Here is a 21,546-nt window from a genome sequence, read left to right on the forward strand (position 1 = left end):
GGAGGAAACTCCTTTCTCACATTTTCATAGACGAACTCATTTCAACCTCAATCATGATGCACAGGAGGTATTATCCTCTGAGAGGTGAAAGATAATTAACTTCATGGTTAGCTTTCTTGGGCAGAGCCCATGTTTTATTGCCAGTGCCTGGCATATAAGAGGAGCTCAATCAGCGTGAAAGGAATGAAGACATGGATGGACTTGTCCCAGGTCACCTGGCAAGGAGAGGTAGTGCTGGAAGGGAGCTTCAGCCTCCCAACACAAACCCGGTGTCCCTTCCAGCCCGTCCCCATTCAGGCTGCCCGCGGGGCGGGGATGGCCAGAGGACAAGGACTGCGCCGAGGCGGGCAGCGAGCCGGCTGACCGCGTTCAGTCGGTCGGCCTGGCTGCCGCGACGGCTCAGGACGCGAAAGGGCCCTGTTGCGCTGGACACCTGGAGGCCCATTCACGGGAAAGCGTCGCACTGCGCTCTCGCGGGCGGCTTAGGGGCTGGGGACCCGGAGGGAGCTCTGCGCGACAAAGAAGAAAGCTGAGCTCGCGTCCGGAGCCCCCTCCCCAGGCTCGTCCCGCTGGCCCCCAGGACGGTGACGGGCTGACCCCCGAGCCTTGGGGGACGACGACCCCTCCAGGGGCAGTGCCGACGGCCGCGCAGCGCCCCCTGGTGCCAGGCAGCGGGGCCGGGCCGTCCCGCCCGCTGGCCCGCCGGCGACACCGGCTTCCCGCGGCCGCGGCCCAGCGCGGGCTCCCAGGCCGGGGGCGGGCTTCGGGGATGCAGGAGGCGGGGCCGAGCGGGCGGGGAGTCTCCGAGAAGCTCGCGGCCTTCGGCGGCTTCCCGGCCCGGGAAGTGAGCGGGGTCGGGAGGCCGCAAACAGGAAGTGGAGCTGTAACAAAGGGCTCGGGGGGCTGGGGGCCGCGGGACCCCCGGGGCGCCCGACGGCGGCGGCGGCCGCGGCAGGTGGAGGGCTGGCCCGGGCGAGCGCGCCGCACCTGCCTCTTCCGCCGCCGCTCGGGGCTCCGGACCCGCCGGGATCCGGCCAGACCACGGGGCCGGGCCCTGCGCCCTGGGCGCGAGGAGGGCGCGGCTGCCCGGGGAAGGCCGCTGGGACCTCCCAGGCGCATCCTCTGCCCGGGAAGGGACAGTCACAGTTCCCTGAGTGAATCACTTCCATCCCCTTCCCGGAATGCGGCAGGCCACGTGGGGCGGAGGGCTGGGTCCGCCGATGCTGCGGACCCACGGGTAGCGGCTGGGAGAGCTGCGGGGAGGGGAGAGCCCCGGGGCCCAGCCAGAGGCGCAGCGGCCATACTACCTGAGTTTAGTCTCGTGGCCTTATCTAGATTGGGCTGGGGGGAGGTAGAGGCCACAGTCTTTCCCGCCCCCTTCCCTCCCCCAGGGCTCTGAGGCAGCAGAGGGGACCCTGGCTAAGCAAGCAGGACAAAGGCGTTCCTCCCTTCTTCACAGCCTCTCTCTGACTCACCTCCCCACAGTGATATGCAGGTGGTTACCAGCCAGTGAGCCCTGGAAGAGCAGCTGTCCTCATAGCTGGAGGTCACTGTGGGGTCACACTTATTCTTTAGGCAGGGCATTGCCTCCAGGCTGTTAAGGAACTGCCGAACTTTGAATTCTCTTGGGAAATACCCATGCAGATTAAACATGGGCATTTGCTAAACCATCGAGAGCGCTTCACAGTGAGTCTAGAGCTATCACCTGGCCTTGTTTCTGCCAAGCCTGGGACTCTCCTGTACACTGGATACTCTGTCAGGAAAGTCTTGGGTACATTGCTTCTGAGAAGGGGCTGGACTCTCAGGGAGCGACCTGGAAATCCTGGGGAGAGGCAGGCTTCCACTGGGGCCTGTTGGCACCTCAAGTACCTGGCCCAGCTTCTGCCACGTCACTAGACATGGAGTCTAGCACGAAGTACAGGTTGGAGCTGCCCAGACCAAGTCCATGCCTGGATCCCCTCTTTCCCCAGAAAGCCGGTGTGGTGGGCTCTCCCAGCTCCCTGTCTAGGGTATCAGAGCCAGTGAGTGGTTTTAGCCAGCCAGCTCCCGTCTAGGGCTCTACTTTGAGAGGCTGGCAGCCCGTGCAGCCCAGCACAGCCTGGTGGTGTGGACGTGCAGGCCTGCGGGTGTCCTACCTGTCCCCCACATGGGAGCCTCGTCATCTCGCCTGCGTGTCCCAGCCCAGTTTCCCCCCGCCCCCCAGGGCCCGGGAGCAGCTTTCCTGTTTCATTTTGGGCAGGAAGAGTGAGGTCGTGTTGTTCTTCCCCCTGCTGCCGGCTCAGGCTGTGGGAACGGCTCTCTGAATGCTTTCCTGTTTGATACCCTGTGTGTGCAGTGAGGGGAACAGGGAGCAATGAGCAAGGCATGGAGCGTGTGCATGTGGGTGAGTGTGGATCAGCCTAGGTCTCTTGCTCCCATGTCTCTGGCATAAGCACCCAGATCAGGCGCGGGCATGCTGTATGTGTGTCAGGGAGAAAGAGGAAAAGGGAGAGCAAGGAGCGGGGCATAGACTTGGACTCCATTGGGAGCATCTGGTGGGTCTATTTTGCTTTACTGGGACAGGCTGAGAGCCGGGAGCATCTGCTCAGCTTTTTGTCAACGGCTCATTTTTTCATCATTTGCTCTCCATGGAGAATGTTTGTGGCTGTAGAGAAAGGACTGTGGCACCCTAGGGACCATCCTGCGCCTTAGAGGAAGCTAGGCATGAAGTAGAGACTGGAAATTCCCTCATTGGTGCCTCAGCCAGAGACACTTGGGCTGAGGGAAGGCTACCTCCTCCCCCACCCCTCCCTGCGGTGTTCAATAAACTCCAGCAGCTCCAGGCAGACCAGGCGCCCAGACTCAGCTCTCCCGCCCAGCTGCAAGGAGGACAGACCCAAGGCAAAGCACCGCCTCAAGACCAGTGCCCTGCTGGAGCTGAGAAAAGAATAGGATGCAGTCCATCTAAAACCCTGCAACGGCAGGAGGCAGGACCCACACATCATCATGGTTCAGAGACCCCATTCTCTGACAAGAGAATGCTTTTGAAAAGAAGAAAACAGGCAGAATTATCCCATTCCCCCAAATTCCTGTATCCCTCAGGCTGACTAGGGAGCCCATAAGCTTTTTCAGGCTCCAGGAAAGAAAAGAGGGATAGATTCGGGCCAGGGGGCATATCCCCCGGGAACAGTGGGAGTCTAAGGGGAGATGCAGCCAGCCTCAAGCCAGCAAGCAGGGAACTAGATGGGTGAGGCCGGGCTCCCCCAGGCCTGGAGGGGATACAGGTCTGGAGCACAGCAGGCCAAGCCCAAGTGCATGCGCAGGTCCTGGGGCTTCTGGTGGGGCAGCTGAAAGCAATATGAGAAGGCGAGTGAGGATGAGGAGATTCCCACTCTGCCATCACAAAGACAGGACCCAAGAAGTAATAAACTCCTGTACACATCTGTTCCATATTATAAATACACATTATATACAAAATAATGTTATAAAATGTAGAAAGGTCAGTGCTTCTGATTCTTAAATTATCGAAATACTAGACTCCAAAATAAACTACAAAAAACAAACAAAATAAAAACTCATATTATTGATTTCTGAAGATCGGCTTCAAGGGTGGTCTGAGGGCAGTAGTGGGCGTGGGCAGAGCCCAGGCTTGAGGCCGCAGGGACGGGCTTGAGGGAGGAAAGGGTCTAGGTGGCGACAGCACCCAATTTCTCCCTCGCTGGAATTTCCAGCATCACTGCCCTGAGCTCCCCAGGTAGGCCTGGCGCTCCTGGCTGACAGAAGGGACAGACCCTCCACCTGTCTGCTCACAGGAGCCCATAGGCACCCAAGGCCAGAGGCTACAGAAGCCAGGTAAGGCTTACCAACATCCTCGCCCAGAGGGCCTGGGCCAGGGAGAGGCTGGGGTGGTGTTATGAGCAAGGCCCACATGCGGTAGCTGGAGGCACAGGGCGGAAAGTGTTCCTCTGCTTCGGGCACTCACCTCACCTGCAGGGCAACTCCTGCCAAGAGCCACACCTGACGGTTTCCCGGCCCACGGATGGACGGCCCTGCCCTTACTGGCCTCCTCTCTCCTCTCTGATTTGGACCCAGCTGTCGCCATGGAGCCCGGGCCAAAGGCACTTTTGGAAACAGATGCCAGTGGAGACCACAGCAGCTCCAGGCCCCACAGGGTCACTGCCACTCCCTCTGGAAAACAGGCCAGAGCCCCAAAGGAGCCCTCTGAAGGCCACTGCTGGCAGGGCAGGTCCAAGTGGCACCTCTCCTCTCCTCCGTTCCCCTTGCTGGCATGGCTGCCAATCTGATGCCAGACAGACACCCAAAGGTGTGGAAGGGTACTGCATCTCTTGGCAAGTTCACAGTCTGTCCAGTTCATGCCATTCCCTCTTCCTCCTGAGAGCAGCACGTTGCATATTAAAAATGTCCCATCCAGGATGCAATGTAAACAATGCAGAAGGAAGGTCCAGCTGCTGGGGCAAAGCTGGGATGTCCTGGGGAGGCTCTGCCTTATACCTGGGGAACATGTGGAGAGCAGGGAAGTGGGTCACCTCGGGGTAAAAGCACTCCCTCCATGGCCTCCCTGGGCCTCCCTAGGAGAAGCAATGGGGCAGGCAGGGTGAAGGGAAGGTGGGCAGCCCTCCCGGGTCTTCTGCCCCAGCACATGCACATGCCTGGCAGCCTGTGCTCATGAGGTGGGCCAATGGAGGAAGCCAATGAGAAGGGGCAGGAGGGGCACAGAGCAACCACCCTCAGCCACCAGCAGCTGGGAAGCAGCACCTGGAAGCTGGCCAGGTGTCACGGCTGCCCAGCCCAACACTAACAGAGCAGGAAGAGATCAGGCCCGGCTCACCGCCACGGCTCCTGTTTCACACCCTCTGTGGCAACGAGGCCAGCAGGGACCCGAGAGCCACTGAACCTGTCCTGCCAAGGAGGGGCTCTGACCCACCCTTCAGGAGCGGCCCCTGGGGTCAGGAGTAACCAGGCCACTTTCTCATCCCCAAAAGGTAGGAGGGGACATGCTGGAAGGACAGGCAAGCCCAGCACTCACCTCTGTGGCAATGACACATTCATTTCTCTCCTCTGATATCAAACACACAGACTGGTACATGGAGTCCCTGGGGGAGCATATCGCTGATATCCGACACTCTGGCTTTTCACTGAGGGAACACAAGACGGGCTGGTGAGGGAGGGCTGGGGAGAGGGCTGCGGAGAGGATGGGGATGCTAACCTGGACCCTGGCGAGCCAAAGGGCACTGGCAGAGGTGGCTCTGGGAGAAACACAGGGACTGGGGATGCCAATTCTAGCCTGGGGGGTAGTTAGGAGAAGGCCCCTAAGAGAGCCACAGGACCCCCAACCTCATCAATGGGTCTCAGGCCTGGAAAAAGCCAGCATTGCCACTAGAGGCAAGCCATGCTGTAGAAAGATGGAAGTCCCAAGAGACACAGTGTGGACACTTGACATTTGTGAGTAAATGAATGGGAGGGAGGGACAAAGGACCCCTGGCAGAAATCTTATTGGAGGATCCTCCTGCCGGTAGCAAAACCCCTTGTTTGCTTAAAAGCAGTCAAGGGCTGGTGCCAGCCTCCCGCCTATCCCGGGGAGGCCCAGGCAGAACCATGCAGGGGTCAGTGGCGAGGCCCTGGGCTTCCAAGTGCTGCTCACCTGTGTAACCGCAGTGGCGCCTTCTCCCCTAAGCTCTTGTCACCGTGGGAGTATTTCCCCAGTATGGTCCCCCGCCCCAAGGGCCCTGGGGCCAGATTATAGTCCAATGTGTGGTTCTGCTGTTTGCCACAGTTGGACTTGTCCAGGCCACAGTCCACTTCCAGCTCCTTCTTCTGGTTTGTGTTCTTGAGCTGGGCCGTGGGGATCAGGTTGTCTTTCTGGAAGTCCGACAGGTTGTTCATGGCCTCCCTGCTGTCGTCATCGGGCCGCCGAAGCCGCAGCTGCCGCACAGCCACTGCCACCATGCCCAGCAACACCAGCACCACGACCAGCCCCACGCCCAGGGAGACAGCCACCCAGGGGAAGCTGGGCGGCATGCTCACAGGGAACTCGCAGCGGCTGCCCACAAAGCCATAGGGACAGTTGCAGACAAAGCTGTCCGTGGAGAGGCCAGTGTAGCAGGTGGCCCCGTTGAAGCAGGGTCCAGAGGCACAGATGTCGCTGGGTGTCCGCACCTCGCAGCGCCGGCCAGAGAAGCCAGGAGGGCAGGTGCACACCAGCCCGTTCTCTAGGTCATGGCAAGTGCCACCATGGGCACAAGGGCTGCGGGCACAGTCACTGATGTGGCGTTCACAGTGGGTGCCTGTGAATCCAGGACGGCAGCGGCACATTCGGGTTGGACCTCGGCTCAGGCACTGGCCCCCTGTGGGTACACGCGGGCACAAGTCAGCAATCAGGCGGGAACCCCCCTGGTGCAGGTGAGTGCCCGATCCCAGGAACAAGCTTGGGTCCTTCTGCCTCCATGAACAGCCAGCACTTACAGACCCTACTACAAGGAGCACTGTGCGAAGAGACAGGAGACCTGGAGCTCAGTGTGACCCTGGTCCTCTGTGCCTCAGTGGGCTCATGTATAAAAATGACTAGCATCTTACAGAGCTTGACAGTAGAATGGGACAGATGTGCTTGGGTTTGACTCTCAGCTGCCTCTCTCTAGCTGGGGATCTGGCACCTGTTGCTCTAGCTTATCTCTGAGCCTCAGTTTCCTCATTTGTTAAATTGGAGTTCATGCTATCCCCTCCATAGGAAACCTCTGGGGGTTAGGTAGGATGGGGCGTGAAGGCAGGAGCACATGCCTGGTATATAGTAAATGTTCAAATAAATGTAATGATCACTGTTTCATTTCATCCCCACAGCCAGATGAAAGACAGAAGACAGGGATATTTCCCACTCAGTGATGAAGAAACCTGTGGCTCCAGGGAGCTAACTAAGCGATTAGCTAGAGAGCAGACTCCATCGCAGCCCTTCCAACCCCTCCCCACTCCCAAGGCTTCTCTCTTGCACAGTGCTGTCCGCTTGCCTCACAGAGGGTCACCAGGAGCCCAAGGAGACAAAGATAACCAGCTTGCTTTGTGCCCAAAAGATGCTGAACATTCTAGATGCCTTGTGCCATGCCAGGCTCCATGGGGCAAGCCATGGGGCAAACTGAGGCCTTTAGGAGCAGGGCCCTAACCGTGCCAGCCTCCTCAGAGGAGAGACAAGAGGCCTCCAACGTCCCTCTCTCTAGTCCAGGACTTCCTGGAGAGGGTCAGAGGCTACCCCAGCCAGCTCAGGCCTCTGACATGGGAATAGGAATGGAAGCCATGCAGGGGGCACAGGACTCCTCCTCAGGCCTCAACCTGCTACCCCTCTTTCAAAGCAGCTCAGCTGATCACGCAAGCTCTTCACCATACAGAGCAGACGGGGACCCATCTCAGCTTGCCCAGAGTGGCAGACAAGGCCCCTGACCTTCCCTCATCAGAAGGCTCTCTTGGACCCAGGGTTGGTCCATCAGTTTAGCAAAGCAACAGGACGCACCATTGGCACACGGGTTGCTGGTACACCTGTCCACTTTCTTCTCACAGTTGGAGCCAGTGAAGTTGGGAGGACATTCGCAGGCATAGCTGGCCCCCTGGTTGCGTTCCTGGCAGGAGCCCCCATTGAAGCAGGGAGAGTCAGCACAGCTCAAGGTGCTGTGTTCACAGTGCAGGCCATAGTAGCCTGGGGGACACAGGCAGTGGTAGCCATCCTCCTGGTCCTGGAGAGAGACCAGAAAGGGGCTAAAGTCAGACCTTGGGGGACAGGGACACATGGCTGGGGGTTAGGCCCCCCCACCTGTCCCTGGCTGCTCATCCACTGGCCACCTGCAGTGGGGATGCCTGGATGCCACCTGGTCAGACCTCTGCCTTCCTGCACTGGCCTGGGCCTCACCTTACAGCTGCCTCCATTGCGGCAGGGATTGCTGTCACACTCACTGAGCTCCAGCTCACAGTCCACGCCAGTGTAGCCTGGGCGACAGGTACAGGTGTAGCTCCTCTGCCCACTATTGGAGCACGTCGCCCCGTTCTTGCACGGGGAGTGGTGGGTGCAGTAGTTGAGATCTGCAGAGACAGGAACCAACCAGCTGAGCAGAGCTAGAGAATGGTCCCCCCTCCAGGTTCCTTGTAGTGCAAGTTCACTTCAAAGTCTTCTGGGCCCAAATATCCTTCCTCCTCTGCCAATGAAATCATGTATATTGAAGCACCTTGAACCACAACTGACCAGCGCCATTGATCAAAGTTGAAAAAACACAGTTGGACAACTGCCTGACAGGTAAGCTCACAAACTCTGGCCGCCAGGGTAGAAGGAAGGTAAGGAAGAGGAGTGGATAGCAAGGCCACGTGTCAAAGTAAAAGTCAGTAAAGGCTTCATGGGAGAGGCACAGCTGGCATAAGCCGAGAAGGAGGGATATAATTTTAACAGGTGGAAATGGCAGAGGGGAGGCAAAAGCCACCATATGTAGTGACCAGGCATTTTTTAAAGGAGAATGTATTATGAGGGTATTTTTAAATATAAGTATTTGTTTTCTTATTTGGGAAGGACAGAGAAGGAGAACCAGACAGAGCAAATATAGGGACCATGAAGGCTGTGTTTGCATGAGTATATGACTGTGTCACCTGGGAGCAAACGTGGGGAGGGGAAAGAAAATGGACAGGAACCAGGTGTGCGTGTGTGTGTTTGGGAGGTGGCGAGAGAAAGTCACACAGATACACACACGTGCACGCGCGCGCACACACCCACACACACATGGAATACAGAGGCTGAATTCCAAGCCCCTTGTTGCCAGCGAGTCTTCTAGGCAAGTTCTTTCTATCCTGGCAAGCCCCATGCCCACCCAACCCAGGCCTGTGCTGGAGTCTCCATGGCAGCAACCACCCCATTTGACCCTGAAAATGGCAGGCACACACTGCAGCTGGCTACCAGGATGAAAGAGAAAAGGCTCCCTCCCCCACGGTTGGGGCTGGCAGACCCCCGTGCAGCCAGAAGAGGGACCAGCCTCAACAAACACCAGGAAGAGACACCGTGGGCTCTGGCAGCTGCCTGGCAAGTGCAACCAGGGAAGAACAAGGGAGGCTGTTTCTGCCCACACCAAGAGAAGTCGGTTAGATGTCACTCCGCCCAGAGGCCCCGCTCACCTGCAGCCTTGGGGCAGACGGTGGGCACACCCAACCAGACAGCTGTTTAGGGGAGAGCTGCTCAAACAGCCCTGGCAGGTAAGCAAACACTTAGGGGGTTAATAGGTAACTACGAGGTAGAAAGAGGAACTGAGCCCGGCATCCCTCTCTCTTTGGCCTTGCTGGAATTTATGGGTGCAACCTCCAAGCTGCCAACTTATCACCCTCTTGGCTTCTACAGCCACCCTATCTCCCCAGCACCTGAGGAAGAAGGATCCACCATCTCGTTCTAGGCCAGTTGTAAAGATCCTTAAAAGTTTCAAGCCCCTTGAAGGATAATGGGAAAGCCAATGCAGCGATCACCAGGTAAGAAGGGTCCAGGTGACAAGTCTGCCTCCCAGCCCATCTCTCCCATCCCCTCTGCATCCTCTCTTTGCCCTGACTCACCTTGGTCACAGAATAGCCCTCCCCAGCCCTCGTCACAGGTACATTGCCAGGGGGTGTTGCAGGTGCCGTGGCGACAGCCATTGTGGGGGATGCATTCATTGCATAGGCGGCCCTGCCAGCCTGGGCGGCAGCTGTGGGGAAAAAGGGAGGCTGAGGGTGAGGTGAGGGCCTAGCCAGGGGATGGCTCCCCTCTCACCACTTCCTGTCCTCTACTCACATGCACTCCGCTGGCTTGCTGCAGTACCCATTCTGCTCATGACAGCCAGACAGACAGACAGCTAAGGAAAGAAAACAGCGCTGGGTGAGATTGGGATGCCAAGCACTCTGAAACCCTACTCACCCTCTCCTGGCCTTGGGGGTGCCCCAGCTCTCTTGGGCTCACTTCCCACTCCTGGCCTCCCAAAGGAGTCGTGGGTGTCTTAAAGGGAAACAGTGGCACAGGGAAGGAGAATCCAGGCTGGATGGATGCAATAATGGGATCCTTGGGGGTTTGGTATGATGGGGAGGAGCACTAAGAAGAGACAAGGTCAGAGTTCAAGCCCATCCTAAGCATCCCCAGCTGTTCCTGAGGTCCAGCTAGTGGGCAGCCCGGACCAGCTCTGCAAGAGAGGCAGGCTGTGGCCAAGAAGACGCCACTGTGTTTGCTCAGGGGACCCCCCCTCCAGGCAGGTGGGAGCTTGGCTGCTTACGCTGTTCGCAGTACTCCCCAGTCCAGCCGGGCAGGCAGGACAGGCTGCCATCTGGCTGGCACACGTAGTGGCCGAAGTGGTCATTGCGCTTCTTGCACAGGCGTGAGCAGCTGTCCCCATAGTAGTTGTCACTGCAGATGACCCGGTAAGAGTAGCGCAGCCTTGTGAGGAGGCTGGTCTGCTCATCCAGTAACCAGTTCTGACCCACAGCTAGGGAGCCCTGGATGGCGATCTTGCTGATGAGCGCGTCTGGTGTCAAGGCCTCTGAAGGGGCAGAGGGCCAGGTCAAGGAAGGGCAGCCAGTCCCCGAGAGTGCCAGCAACTACTGGATCAAACCAGTTGTCCAGATGACCCCCACCTGCCAGCAAGCACAGGCCAAAGGAACCCAAAGGTCCCACTGCTTAGCTGCCCTGTGAGTGTGCATGTGCAAGGGGCCTGATACCATTCAAAAAGGGGACAATAGAAGGATGTGAAGATATTCCAGTGTTCTGGAGGCAGATAGGCAGGGGAAAGAGGAAAAGAGGTCAAAATGGAAAAAAAGAAAAAAAAGAAAGAAAGAAAAGAAAAAGAAAAGCTCTCCAAGCCAGGGAGGACCCTGGGAGCAAGGGGTCCTTAGGTGCCCATTCAGGGGTTCTGCCCTCAGAGATGGGTAATGCTTTTCTTTTTCCTTTTCAAAGTGAGAATTGTTGTGCTGCTGAAATATCCTTTTCCTCTGTGTCAGAACAACATCCCAAAGCCATTATTCCCTTTCCAAAGGAGCGGAATTCGCGAAAGGTGTAAAATACAGGAAGGGGCCCGTCAGCGGCGCTGGCAGCCTCGGCCTTTCTCACCGCCGCGCTCCCCGCGTTCCCACGCCAAAAATAACCCGCAGGAAACGCAATTGTGCTCAGAGTCCAGGCAGCGGGCGGAATCCGAGCGTCCAGCGCGGGGCGCAGCTCCTGGCCCAGCTTAGCGTCCTGCCCCCCACCCCGCGCTTCCCCCGCCTATGACAGCTTAACTCTTTCGGCGCTGTGCCGTGGCGCCCCCCTGTGGCGAAGGAGCGAGCTACTCACCTGGCCTCAGGTCATCTCCAGGCGCGTGCCAAGCTTCGATGATGAGCGAGAAGGTACCCTGGGAAGAGAAAGGAGGGGGCGGGGGAAGACAGAGAGCGAGCGAGATGAGCGGGGGGGGAGGTGGGGGTGCCTCGCGGCAGCCGGTTTAATTAGTCTAATTGCAGGATACAGTTACTGCGCCGGGGTCAACATAACGGGTCTGTGCGCAGCCTCGCGCGCTAGCAGGGAAGGCGAGAGGAGAACCCGGGGTAGGAGGAGGGTTGAGGAATGAGGAATGTACGCGAGAGTCATTCGGAGGTGGGGGACGCGCCGGAGGGGTAGGTGATGAAAATCGTATCCCAAGAGCTAGGAGAAGAGGGGGCGTACAACTGGGAAGAGGAAGAATGGTGAGAGCCTTTTCGAGGATGAAGTCCCAGCAAAAAGAAAGGATCAAAAGAGAGCGCCCCATTTTTTTGAGGGGACCTAGGAAATCTGGGGAGAGGGCTTTGGTCCCAGGGAACTCCCTTCTCTTGGCTTTCGTGACCTCCCAGTGCGCCCAGGCTGTGCTCACCGGCCAGGTGAAATTGAAGGGCAGTTGGAGAGGGTTGCGTCCCCCGCCGCTACTGTCATCCCCGACCGCGAAGGAGTTGGTGCCCAACACAGGCGTGGAGACGCTGCCGAAGGTGCAGGGCCCGGGCGAGACAACCGCCTGGAAGTGCTTAAGGCAGACGCGGAAGAAGGTCCGGCAGCCGGGTTCGCACGGCCGCCCGCTGGCCAGAACGCCTCGCTCGTTGGCAAACTCCTGCAGCTGCAGCTGGAAGACTCCCGAGCCGGCCGCGCGCTATTGCACAGGGACCGAGGGAAGGAGGGAGGGGAGCGGTCAGCTTGGTAGATGCCCGGGACTCAGGCCCAGGGCGCGACGGGAGGGGGCAGCGAGGGCGCGGGTCGTTACCTGCTGCCAAAGTGCCACCAGCAGTAGTAGCGCCCAGCCAGAGGCGCTACGGGACGCCGCTGCCATCCCCTGGGGCGTCGCTCTGTCCACTCGCCCGCCCTGGAGCTGGCTCCGTTCAGGACGCCGCTTTCCCGCGCGTCCACCCGCCGGAGGGGGACCTGAAAAGCTAGGCTCCGCTCAAGGCTTTCCTCCTGCCTCGCTCCTCGCTAGCTCCGCTGCAACTGCCTCGGTAGGTAATCCAGGTGAGGGCGGCTGGGCGGTGGCCGCGCAGAGGACGTGTCCTCGGGCTAATCCTCGGGCTGCAAGCGGGCTAGTGCCCGGGTACACTGCGCTGAGGCGGCTTGAGCTGCGGCTCTTAGCCTCGTGTTCCCAGCCTGCGCTCAGCGCCGCTACTGAAACCTGTGCGCTCCGGAGCCTTCCTTATATATATTGGCTCCTCTCCTCGCTGCCTGTCACTCAGACTCATGGTCACTCTCCCCACCCCTCCGGGCCTCTAGCTGCTACAGCCCCAGCGCCGCCCGGAGGGGGCCTCCGCCCTCGCCATCCCCCCTCCCCGCCAGCCAGTCAGGCACAGGTCCCCGCCCCTCCATGCAGCTCTTAGTCCTTGGTCCCCCAGCTCTGAGCGTGCGGAGGTGACCAGTTCTTCGCAATCACGGGGTTACAGGCCGAGACCCTGGCAGTGGGAGGATAGGGGGAGGGCCGGGGGGAATGGGGCGGGAGGTGAGCAAGTGGTTCCCGGATGGTCGTGGGGGCGGAGACACTGGGGAGTCCCCGTGGGCGGTGCGTCCGTAGCCATGCTATTTACCTGCAGCCCCGGAGCAGGTAAAAAAAGAACTTAAGTCCAGAAAGCGAAACCAACAGCAAAGGACTCCGATCTCTTCCGTCCCGGAGCTTCGGGAATCCTCGCCTAGTCGGCCCCCAACCTGTGAGAGCCCACCCACCATAAGTCTCCGGCGCAGCAGGGAAGCCAGCAGACGCATTAACTTCTCTGTGGCCACTCGGGGCAAGGCGAGGGGCCAAGCGTCTAAGACTCCGGAGCTCCCTCCCTCCACCTGGTGGGTGTCTCCCTCCCTAGTTGCGGGGGGCGTGTCCAGCGCGTGCCTTCTCCCTTCTGCCCCCCGCCTGGGCTTGGCGCGTGCCAGCCGTTAGACGCGTGGTCGGGAGGTGGGGGGCGTGGTCCCCGAGGTAGGAGAAAGGGGCGCGTCCTCAGCTGTATGGTAATGAGGGTCTGGCCCCGCCTCCAGCACCTCCCCTCACCTGGGTTCAGCTTCAGCTCCAGAGCCCGCGGTCTCCCCCCACCCCAGCAGTCCCAAACCCCTGCCCGCGCGTCCTGTCGCTCCGTTGGGGCAGGGAGGAACTCTCCTGCTTCCACAGTTGGCTCAAGCCACTGTAGAGTCAGGTGAGGGGTTGAGGCCGGGCAGACCCGGGTCCTCTCCTCATAGGGCGAGACATGGGGTGGAACTGGAAGGGCGCGGGCTCTTTTGAGTTTCAGGCGGCTTCACCCGTCTCGCCTTCGCGGCTCCCCAGGGTGGCCCCACTTCGAGCGGCGGCAGTGCAGCTGCTTTCTCGGAACACAGCGCGATCCCCGGAGGCCTTAGACCGGGGAGGGCCGGCTTCTCCCAGTCTCGGGGGTGCTGGGGAGCTCGCTCTCTGCGACGCTGAGGGCAGCGGGGGCCCTGTGGCTTCAGCTGTCAGCCCGCCTGCATGGCGATGGCTGTCGTCGGGCGATAAGATCGGCGCGGGGGGAGCAGGGACGCGGCGCGGGCCCGGGGGAGGCCGGGGTGGGGGGGCGCGGCACGGAGCCCAACAGCTGCCTAGGCCGAGCATGGTCTGATTTTTTTGACTTGGGGGTGTTGGCGAAGGATTGGGGGGAAGGATGAGAAACAAGAGGTTGGGAGCGTGGGTTGGGGGAGGGGCGAGGTGAGGAGACGGGCTCCGGGGTCCCCCACGCACGGCCACCCCTCCCAGCCACCATCTGGCGCGAGCGGGTTGGCGTGGGGAACCGAGGTGGGGCGGGGGCCGGCAGATGGGCCCAGGCTGCGCTCCAGAGTTAATGTAGGTTATGGGCAGGCTGAGTCCCCAGGCCCGAGGGAGGGGGAGCCCGGGGCTTGCCTCCCAGCGATCCTGACAAGTGGGTCCCCCATCCTCTCCGCCCATACTCTATGGAGCCCTAGACCTGCCTAGGGTGCCAAAGAGTGCCCCTCGCCCTCCTCTGAGCTGGCATCCAGCCCTACCTAGTTCTGTCCGCTTCCACGCCCAAATCCTGGCCTGGGAGTTCATAAAAACTGGCTCCTTTTCTGGCGCTGGCACTTGCCTGACCCTCAAGGAAGACATCCAATCCCAGGGAGGCATCACGCTCAATTCTGGTAGCTCTGAAACACTCTCTACCCGTCGTACACATCCGGACTAATGTGCCCCAAAGCACTTTGCAGACAGTCAAGCACCGAACAAAAGTATTATCATTATCCTCAGAGACAGGAAATGCAAGGGATCCCAGAGACCTAGAAATCCTCTGACCGGAGGAAAGGGTTAAGTTCTCCTCACTAACAGAAGGCACTTGTGAAGCACCTGTTTGTGACCCCAGAGAGTCCCAGAAGTTCAATACCCGGCTAGGACGCCAGCCTCCACCCCGAGTACCCACTAGGTCTCCAGTCTGCTGGGGTCCAGCTTTGCCCACATTTGCGGAGCAGGAGAGGGCCACGCTGTGGGCAGGGAACCGAAATGCAAGGCACCACAGCTGGGGCGCCTCTCTTTTTCTCCCACTCACGACTTTCAGACAGAAGAACCCAACACGTGTCCCAGGGGCTCCCAGGAGCGGGATGCCGTGAAGCGATGGAAGGCCACAAATCACAGTGGGCTTGGACCCACTGTGGACCCACTGTGGACGTCTGCTTCCCCTGCCCCTGCGCAGACGCTAGGCGACGCCCTGGAGAGGAGGCGTGTTGCAAGGCCTGACCCCCCTGGGCTCTCCCCGACTGACTATGGGCCCTGTGAGGGTCCACGCATCTTCACTGAGACCGGCCCCCTAAACACTGCCCAGCGTCCGGAGCCGGGGCAGGGGCGAGGCCTGGCTTCACGCACGCAAGGCCTGCAGCCTCTGCCCCAGGGGCCCTCTGCTTCTGCTGTCCTCTCCGCTCGGCCGCTGCACACAGCCCCCCAGCGGGCAGAACCCGCACCTGGGGCTGGGAAGCGCCAAAGTTGTCTTCCCGCCGCCGTGCCTCCAAGCTGACCCCAGGTGACTGGGGTTGACAGGGGCCCGCGGAGAGCCCCGGAGCCCTCCTCCACCGGGCAGCCTGCGCGCCGTCCCCGGGGCCAGCAGCGCGGCTCGGAGGCCTCCAGCGCCGTTTTCCCCATCCCCGGGCCAGCGTTCTCCGCGAGGCCAACTGCACGCAGGTAAGAGCGCGGCGGGGTCAGGCCACTGCGCCCGCCACGGCAGGTGAAGGCAGGCCGGGGGCGGGCGAGCTGTTCTAGCTTGGGCGGGGCGCTTAAGCCTTGAGGGGCGCCGCTGTGGTCGCTGCGGAGAAGGGGCCACGTGCAGGGAGCAGCGGCCGGGGAGCTGCACAGAAGGCGGGGAGATTTGCAAACTGTTGCTGCCACATGGCTGCTCCATTCGAGCCATTCACATTGAAATGAGGCCGGCGCGTGCCTCATCTGCCGCAGGGCGCTGCCACGCGTCAGCCCGGCCCGCCGCGTGCCAACTGGGGCAGTGGGGCTGGCAGGGGCTGCCAGCCGTGGGGGCGCAGCCCGGACCCTGAGGCCAGAAGGGGGTAGGGGAGGGAGCTGAGCTACCCTAGCCGCCCAGGCGCCGCCGTTTCGTGGACCTTGGCCCTGCAGTTGGGAGCGAGCCGACGAGAAAGGACCAGGACCGAGGGGTTTCAGAGGGGGGCCAGAATCGATGTCGCCGCTCCCCGCAGATGCGCCCCGGCAGCGCTACTCTCCATCTGCCGCTGCTCGCACCTGCCGGTCAATAAATCGATTTTACAATTTAATGCAGCAGCTTCCCGCCCGCCTGGGACAGATGCCGCCGCAGAACTACCTCCGCCCTCGCCCCTCCCCTCGAGGGGCGCCAGCGGTTAGCGCCGGGATTCCCGCTGGCAGGCGGCGCTCCGCGGGGCCTCAGCCACCTCTCTCTGGAGTCCCTACGAGGAACTGCCTGCTCCGGGTCTTTCCCGCAGGCCAGAGTGGGTTCCCCATAGAACAGGCCTGAGGCTGCTGGAGGAGAGAGGAAGAAAATGATGACTTGATGGTGGCCTTGAGAACTCATTTGGGGGCTTCACCCGGGGAAACAGGATGCAGTGGCTGATGATAAGATGTGAGAGCCCCTGTGAGAAGGAGTAAGGGATAGGACCCGGGGCTTGGGCCCTGCGGAGACAGAGTTCTGAAGAATCTCCCTGATGGAACTGGGGAGGGTTGAGGTGGAATGGCTCCACAACCTCTGGTTGAGTCTGGTGAATAAGCACGACATGGCTCTGGCTCTTGGCACTTGCCAACAATGTGGTCTTGGGCCTGTAATTTAACTCTAACTCTACACCTCAGTTTTCTCATCTGTGCAATGGGCATAATCATGACAGCGACCTGGGAGGGTGACTGAAGAACTGTATCAGATCATGCACCTGCAAGGCCCAATAAACATTCATTTCCTTCCCCCCAGGTGACATCCTGACAGCCAGGGGCAGACCTAGAGTAAAGGGGAGATTCCTCACAGCAAATGAGCTCCAAGAGGAAAGGAAAGACAAAGGAGAGCTGAAGGCAAACAGTCACAAGCAATGAGGCAAGAGGAGCAGAGGATGGAAAAAAAAGAGAGGAAAGCCAGGTGGGGCAAGGAAAAGAGATGGACGCTGCGGAAAACCTGAGCTGCGAGGGCCTTTTGTGGGAAGGGGATGAGCCAAGGTTCTTGACTGGAGGGAGAAGACTGGAGCTTTGAGAATGGATGAGAATGGGTTCAGAAGAGATGAAGGTTTGGAAGAAGCAATTGCCATGGCCTTGGCCTTCCAGAGATGACCTTCCAGCCAGGGCTGAGTGTAGGTCTCAAGCTGGCACCCCTCCTCCTTGATAGCGGTGTTTCAGAGCAGGGGCGTGTAGGAGGAAGGAGAAGTCAGCTTCTGAACGGCCTTGGTCATTGAGGCTCCTGGCAGCCAGGGGCCTCAGCCCTCCCTTGTCACACAAACTGAACTGGACTGGACTGTCCACTGGCTGTTGGCTCATGACTGATGACCCAAATGTCCCAAGGAAAGGATGTCCGTGTGGGTGAGACCATCGAGCATGAGTCAGAATGCCTGCTCTGGCTCCTCATGAGACCACGAAGGCCTCCACCTTCTCTCTTCCAGGTTCCTAGGAGCCTGAGGGCCTGGGCTAGCCCCATACTCTGTCTCCTTCGCCTTCTCAGAAGACCAGGGTAGGTGATGCCTGCACCTGGGGTAACTGGTGTGGACTGGGCCCTCTGCTTGATGAGAAAAGCTTTGGCCTGCAGAGACAATGGGCCCAAGAGAGAACTCAGGGCCGCTGACCTGAGAAGCCCCTTTTAACTGGGTAGGAAGGAAGCTTTCCTCAGGCCTCCCGTGTGCTGGTCAGGAGGAAAGAAGGAGAGAGAGGAGGGGCAGGGTGGAGACCTGCTGGTTGGAGGCAAGGGCCTTCATTGATGGGGGGCCCCAGCTTCATTTGCCAAACCCAGGGGATGCCTGGAAAGCCAAGGCCAGGAGCCACACAGCGGGTATTTCCAGCCACAGAGGAGTCCGGGGTTTAGGGCAGCCTCCTCGGCAACTTTCCCAGAGTCCCTGGCTTCCCCTTCCCTAGCTCTTTCCTGTCCCCACCAGAGCTAGTGAGCAGGGAGGCTCAGGGCAAGGGAGAGAAGGTTCAGGGAGGCCTCTGCACAGAGACCCTCAGGCTGCAGGCCTGGCCCCAGCCTGCCCTTCCCTCTTGCCCAGATCCCTCAGGGCACAGAGGACTCTGAGAAGGGGGCTTACAGGGCTAGAGGACAGAGGGCACAGGGCAAGGCACTACTGAGAGTGATGGGGGCCAAAAGAGAACCTTCTGCCAACTTGTGCTGAAGGACAGGGTGGGGTGGGTGACCAGGGCTTGAGCCCCTCGGCCCTTAATCTTGGACCGGCTTCCCTACCCTGAGGTTTTTCTTCCCCTGCAGAAGCCTCCTCATCCACTCAGCCTCTGCCCTAGCTGTGCTAGCCTGCACTGTCCTCTCCTCTTGCCCCCAGCGTATGGCGCAGCTGTCCCCGAAACCTCTCTTGTCTGTAAACTTTGACAGGTGGGAAGCTCTCCCTGCTCCACCCTCCCGCTTAGCCCTCACTCCCTTCTTCCAGCTCTGGCCTCAGCCCTCACTCCCCTCAGCCCTTACTCCCCTCTCCTGGTTCTGGCCTTCATTAGTATCGAGGCCCAGCATGTCTCTGACCCCTTGGAGTCCCCAGGTCCTTGCGTGCCCTTTACCTTCCTCCACTGAGCACCAACTCATCTCCAAGAAGAAACTCTGATCTCTCCTCATTTCTCCACACAGCCTCTGATCTCTGATCCCAGCTGCCTCCTAGGACTTGGAGCAATCAAGAGATAGGGGTGGGGTCACACCTCTCCCTTTCTGCAGCCCCAGGAACCCGGGAGTGGAGGTTACTAGACAGGCTGTGGTCCCCTGCAGCCTCCCTGGAAGGAAGGGTCAGGCCTGAACCAGGAAGTACTGTGTTTCAAACACTCTCAAATACAGAGAAAGAAACCGGGGACAGGTGCCAACTCTGTGAACAGCTGCCTGAGCAGGCAGGTCACTGTTCCCTGGAAAAGGCTGAGGAGGAATCTGACTGCCACGATCAAGTAGGTGATGGGTCTTAAGCAGAGGATGGTGACCAGCTGTCTCCTTCTCCTACCACAGTCAGAATGAGAGGAAACGGGCTTCAATTGTGGCAGGAAGGATTTAGGTTAGACGTATGGGAGAACTTCCTGTGACAGTGTCTACACTGTGTATCCCAGTTGTTAATCCAGGTTGAACTCTCCCCTAGAGCTGATGAGAATTGCATGTTGATGCTTGCTAATGAGTAACTTGCCTTGCCTGCGATTAGCAAAGAACCTCTAGTCCTGAGAATTCTCCTTGTGTCTAGACTGTCCCCAGGGAAGAAGTCCAGAGAGGTCTGGGAGGTACCAGGACGTGGGCCTCCTCTCAGCTCCAAGGAGTTTTTTTGGACAATTTAGGCCACTGTTAGCCAATGTCACTTTGTTTCTCTTGCCCCCAGCCCTCTGGCTGCCACTTTCAGATAAACAAACCCTATGGAGCTGTCCAGCCACGCAACCTTTGCAGCCAAGGGGCAGGCTGAATTTAAGGTCTGGAGAGCAATGGTGAATACTTGGGGTCTCTGGTACCAGGAGATTCAGTAACAGCCTCAGCTAATTCTATACATTTCAAAATAGATAGGCTTCAACCCTCTTTTGTACCCTCTCACTCCGGTCTCATGAGTCTTGCTTGGCAGCATGAACTTTCCCATTGTGGGAGCCATTCTGCCACCAAAATCCCTCTGTTACCCTGTGGCTGACTCCCCCCTCTCTCCTTTCTTTCCTCCCCTAAGTGGCCTGATCCCCCACCCCCATTACCACAGCCCTTCTCCAGGTAAGGAGGAAGCTGGAGAGACCTGGGACGAGTCCATCAAAATGCCATCAGAAGAAAAGAATGCAGACAGAAGATGGGTTTCATCAGGAGAAGAGCTTTTCACCCCATGGTTAGTCTTCCTGAGGTCTGTGTGTGAGCCCACATGCATACGCAGTTTGGGTCCATCCTTCAGCTAGTTGTGGACCAGGTCTACCGTATGCCTAGTCCTGGGCTAAGATTGGTGTGGCCAAAAGGAATATCAGATTCAGCTCCTGATGTCCACAGGATGTGGAGATAAAATCGAGGCCCATGAAAAGGAGCGTGATGACCTGTGGAACCAGGGTTCAGAGAGGGGCTGGGGCCCCAAGGGTCAAAGGAGGCTTTGTGGGGGAGAGGGGATTGTGCTGGGCCTGGAAAAAAGAGCAGAACTTAGATAAAGAGAAGAGAGGGCATTCCCGGCAGGAAGAATGGAGAGAGGGAAAGGATCAGGGTGGAAATGAAGTGGGTATAGCTGGAGCAGACTTCACATGTGGAGGGCTGGACGTGAGGTTAGATAGCTAGGGTATGAGATCCAGCAGACAGACAAATTCAGACTCGATCGATGGGCATTAGGGAACCTGTGGTTCTTGGGCAGAGGAGGGCATTCAGCCACCGTCTGGCAGTGCTGGGCAGGGTGGTCTGGAGCAGGGAGGTGCAGAGGGAAGGCCAGATGCAGCTAGGAGCCTTCCTGTGTCGGTGGCTGGTGGCCAGACGTGCACCAATACCTAGGTCCTGTCCCTGAGATGGCTGGACACCTGAGAATGCCAGACCCCTGATGACCTGCTGAGACAGGCTCCACACTTTCCTTGCCAGCAGCTACTCTTTCCTCACTCCCACTGCTTTCCAGACAGCCCTACAACACAACCAACAGCAGGGCTTCCCTGGCTCCTGTCCTGAGAGAGGGGGCCACTTTGGCCATGCCACTCTCCCAGCCAGTCCTCCTCCTTTTTCCCTCAGAGGCCTGAGGCCCTACCTGACAGCTCAGACTTGCTTGGAAAAGGATAAAGTGTTGGATGAGGCCAGGATTCCTCCAACCTCAGGCCTGAAACCCACAAAGGGAGTCCAGACATGTCTTGAGGGAATGAGCTGGGGTCCTATATCTAGAAGCTCAGGGTGAGCTGACCTCTCAAGAGCACCTAGACCAACTCCATAGTCTATAGCTAAGGGCTTGAATACCTCCAGGGACGGGACCCTCACCCCCTCTCCAGGCTGATCCTCTTTAGATGGTTCTAGTTATAGAAAGTGCATCCTCCTTTTCATCTGAAAGTCTTGCTGTGGTCAGTGTGGGCTGGTGGTGTGAGAGGGCTCTGTTTGGGCTGGGCCTCGCTGGGGGGCTCCTGGAATGGCACTGCCAGAGGGAGGGTCCACCAGCCTCTTGGGTGGCTTTGGGTCCTGTGGGACCCCCTGCTGCGCCTGTTTGGCGCCCTGGGCTGGGGCCAGTTAAGCGTGAGAAGCACGGGTCGGTTCCCAGCTCCGCCCGGGGGGTGGGGCAGCAGGGGTGGGGCAGCCCTGGTCAGTCCTTCTCAGCCTCACCAGGGAGGCCAGGCTCAGGTCAGCCTGTCGCAAGGGCTGGCCCTCCTGAGGCTGAGATCATCGCCCTCCGGCCTCCACGGCAGCCCCCACCCCCAGCTGAGCTCACTGCCCTGGCCCGCTGGGGGACATTGTTGTCTCCCGGGCCCCTCCCCCGGGCTCAATGAGCTG

At 59.4% G+C, this 21,546-nt stretch overlaps 1 protein-coding gene and 1 long non-coding RNA gene across 3 annotated transcripts; one reads left to right on the forward strand and one right to left on the reverse strand.

The window, feature by feature from the left end:
* Positions 1-3,409: 3,409 nt before the first annotated feature.
* On the reverse strand, positions 3,410-13,979 carry DLL4 (delta like canonical Notch ligand 4). Its single transcript, XM_070583847.1, has 11 exons — positions 12,231-13,979; positions 11,850-12,119; positions 11,300-11,357; positions 10,248-10,511; positions 9,776-9,836; positions 9,559-9,689; positions 7,889-8,058; positions 7,496-7,715; positions 5,642-6,344; positions 5,027-5,135; positions 3,410-4,491 (listed from the first exon to the last, which is right to left on the reverse strand). Exons 1-11 carry the CDS (start codon positions 12,294-12,296, stop codon positions 4,486-4,488), a joined length of 2,058 nt encoding a protein of 685 aa, XP_070439948.1. The 5' UTR covers positions 12,297-13,979; the 3' UTR covers positions 3,410-4,485.
* Positions 13,042-20,122, forward strand: LOC103564729 (uncharacterized). 2 transcript variants are annotated; one of them, XR_011529565.1, is made up of 5 exons: positions 13,150-13,285; positions 15,007-15,623; positions 16,882-17,043; positions 17,558-17,625; positions 19,787-20,122. It is a non-coding gene; the product is annotated as an uncharacterized lncRNA (long non-coding RNA). The 2 variants fall into 2 exon arrangements; XR_011529566.1 differs by lacking the exon at positions 15,007-15,623 and having other exon boundaries at positions 13,042-13,285.
* The last annotated feature ends 1,424 nt before the right edge of the window (positions 20,123-21,546 follow it).

This window comes from Equus przewalskii, chromosome 1, assembly GCF_037783145.1.
Source record: "Equus przewalskii isolate Varuska chromosome 1, EquPr2, whole genome shotgun sequence".
NCBI lineage: Eukaryota > Metazoa > Chordata > Mammalia > Perissodactyla > Equidae > Equus > Equus przewalskii.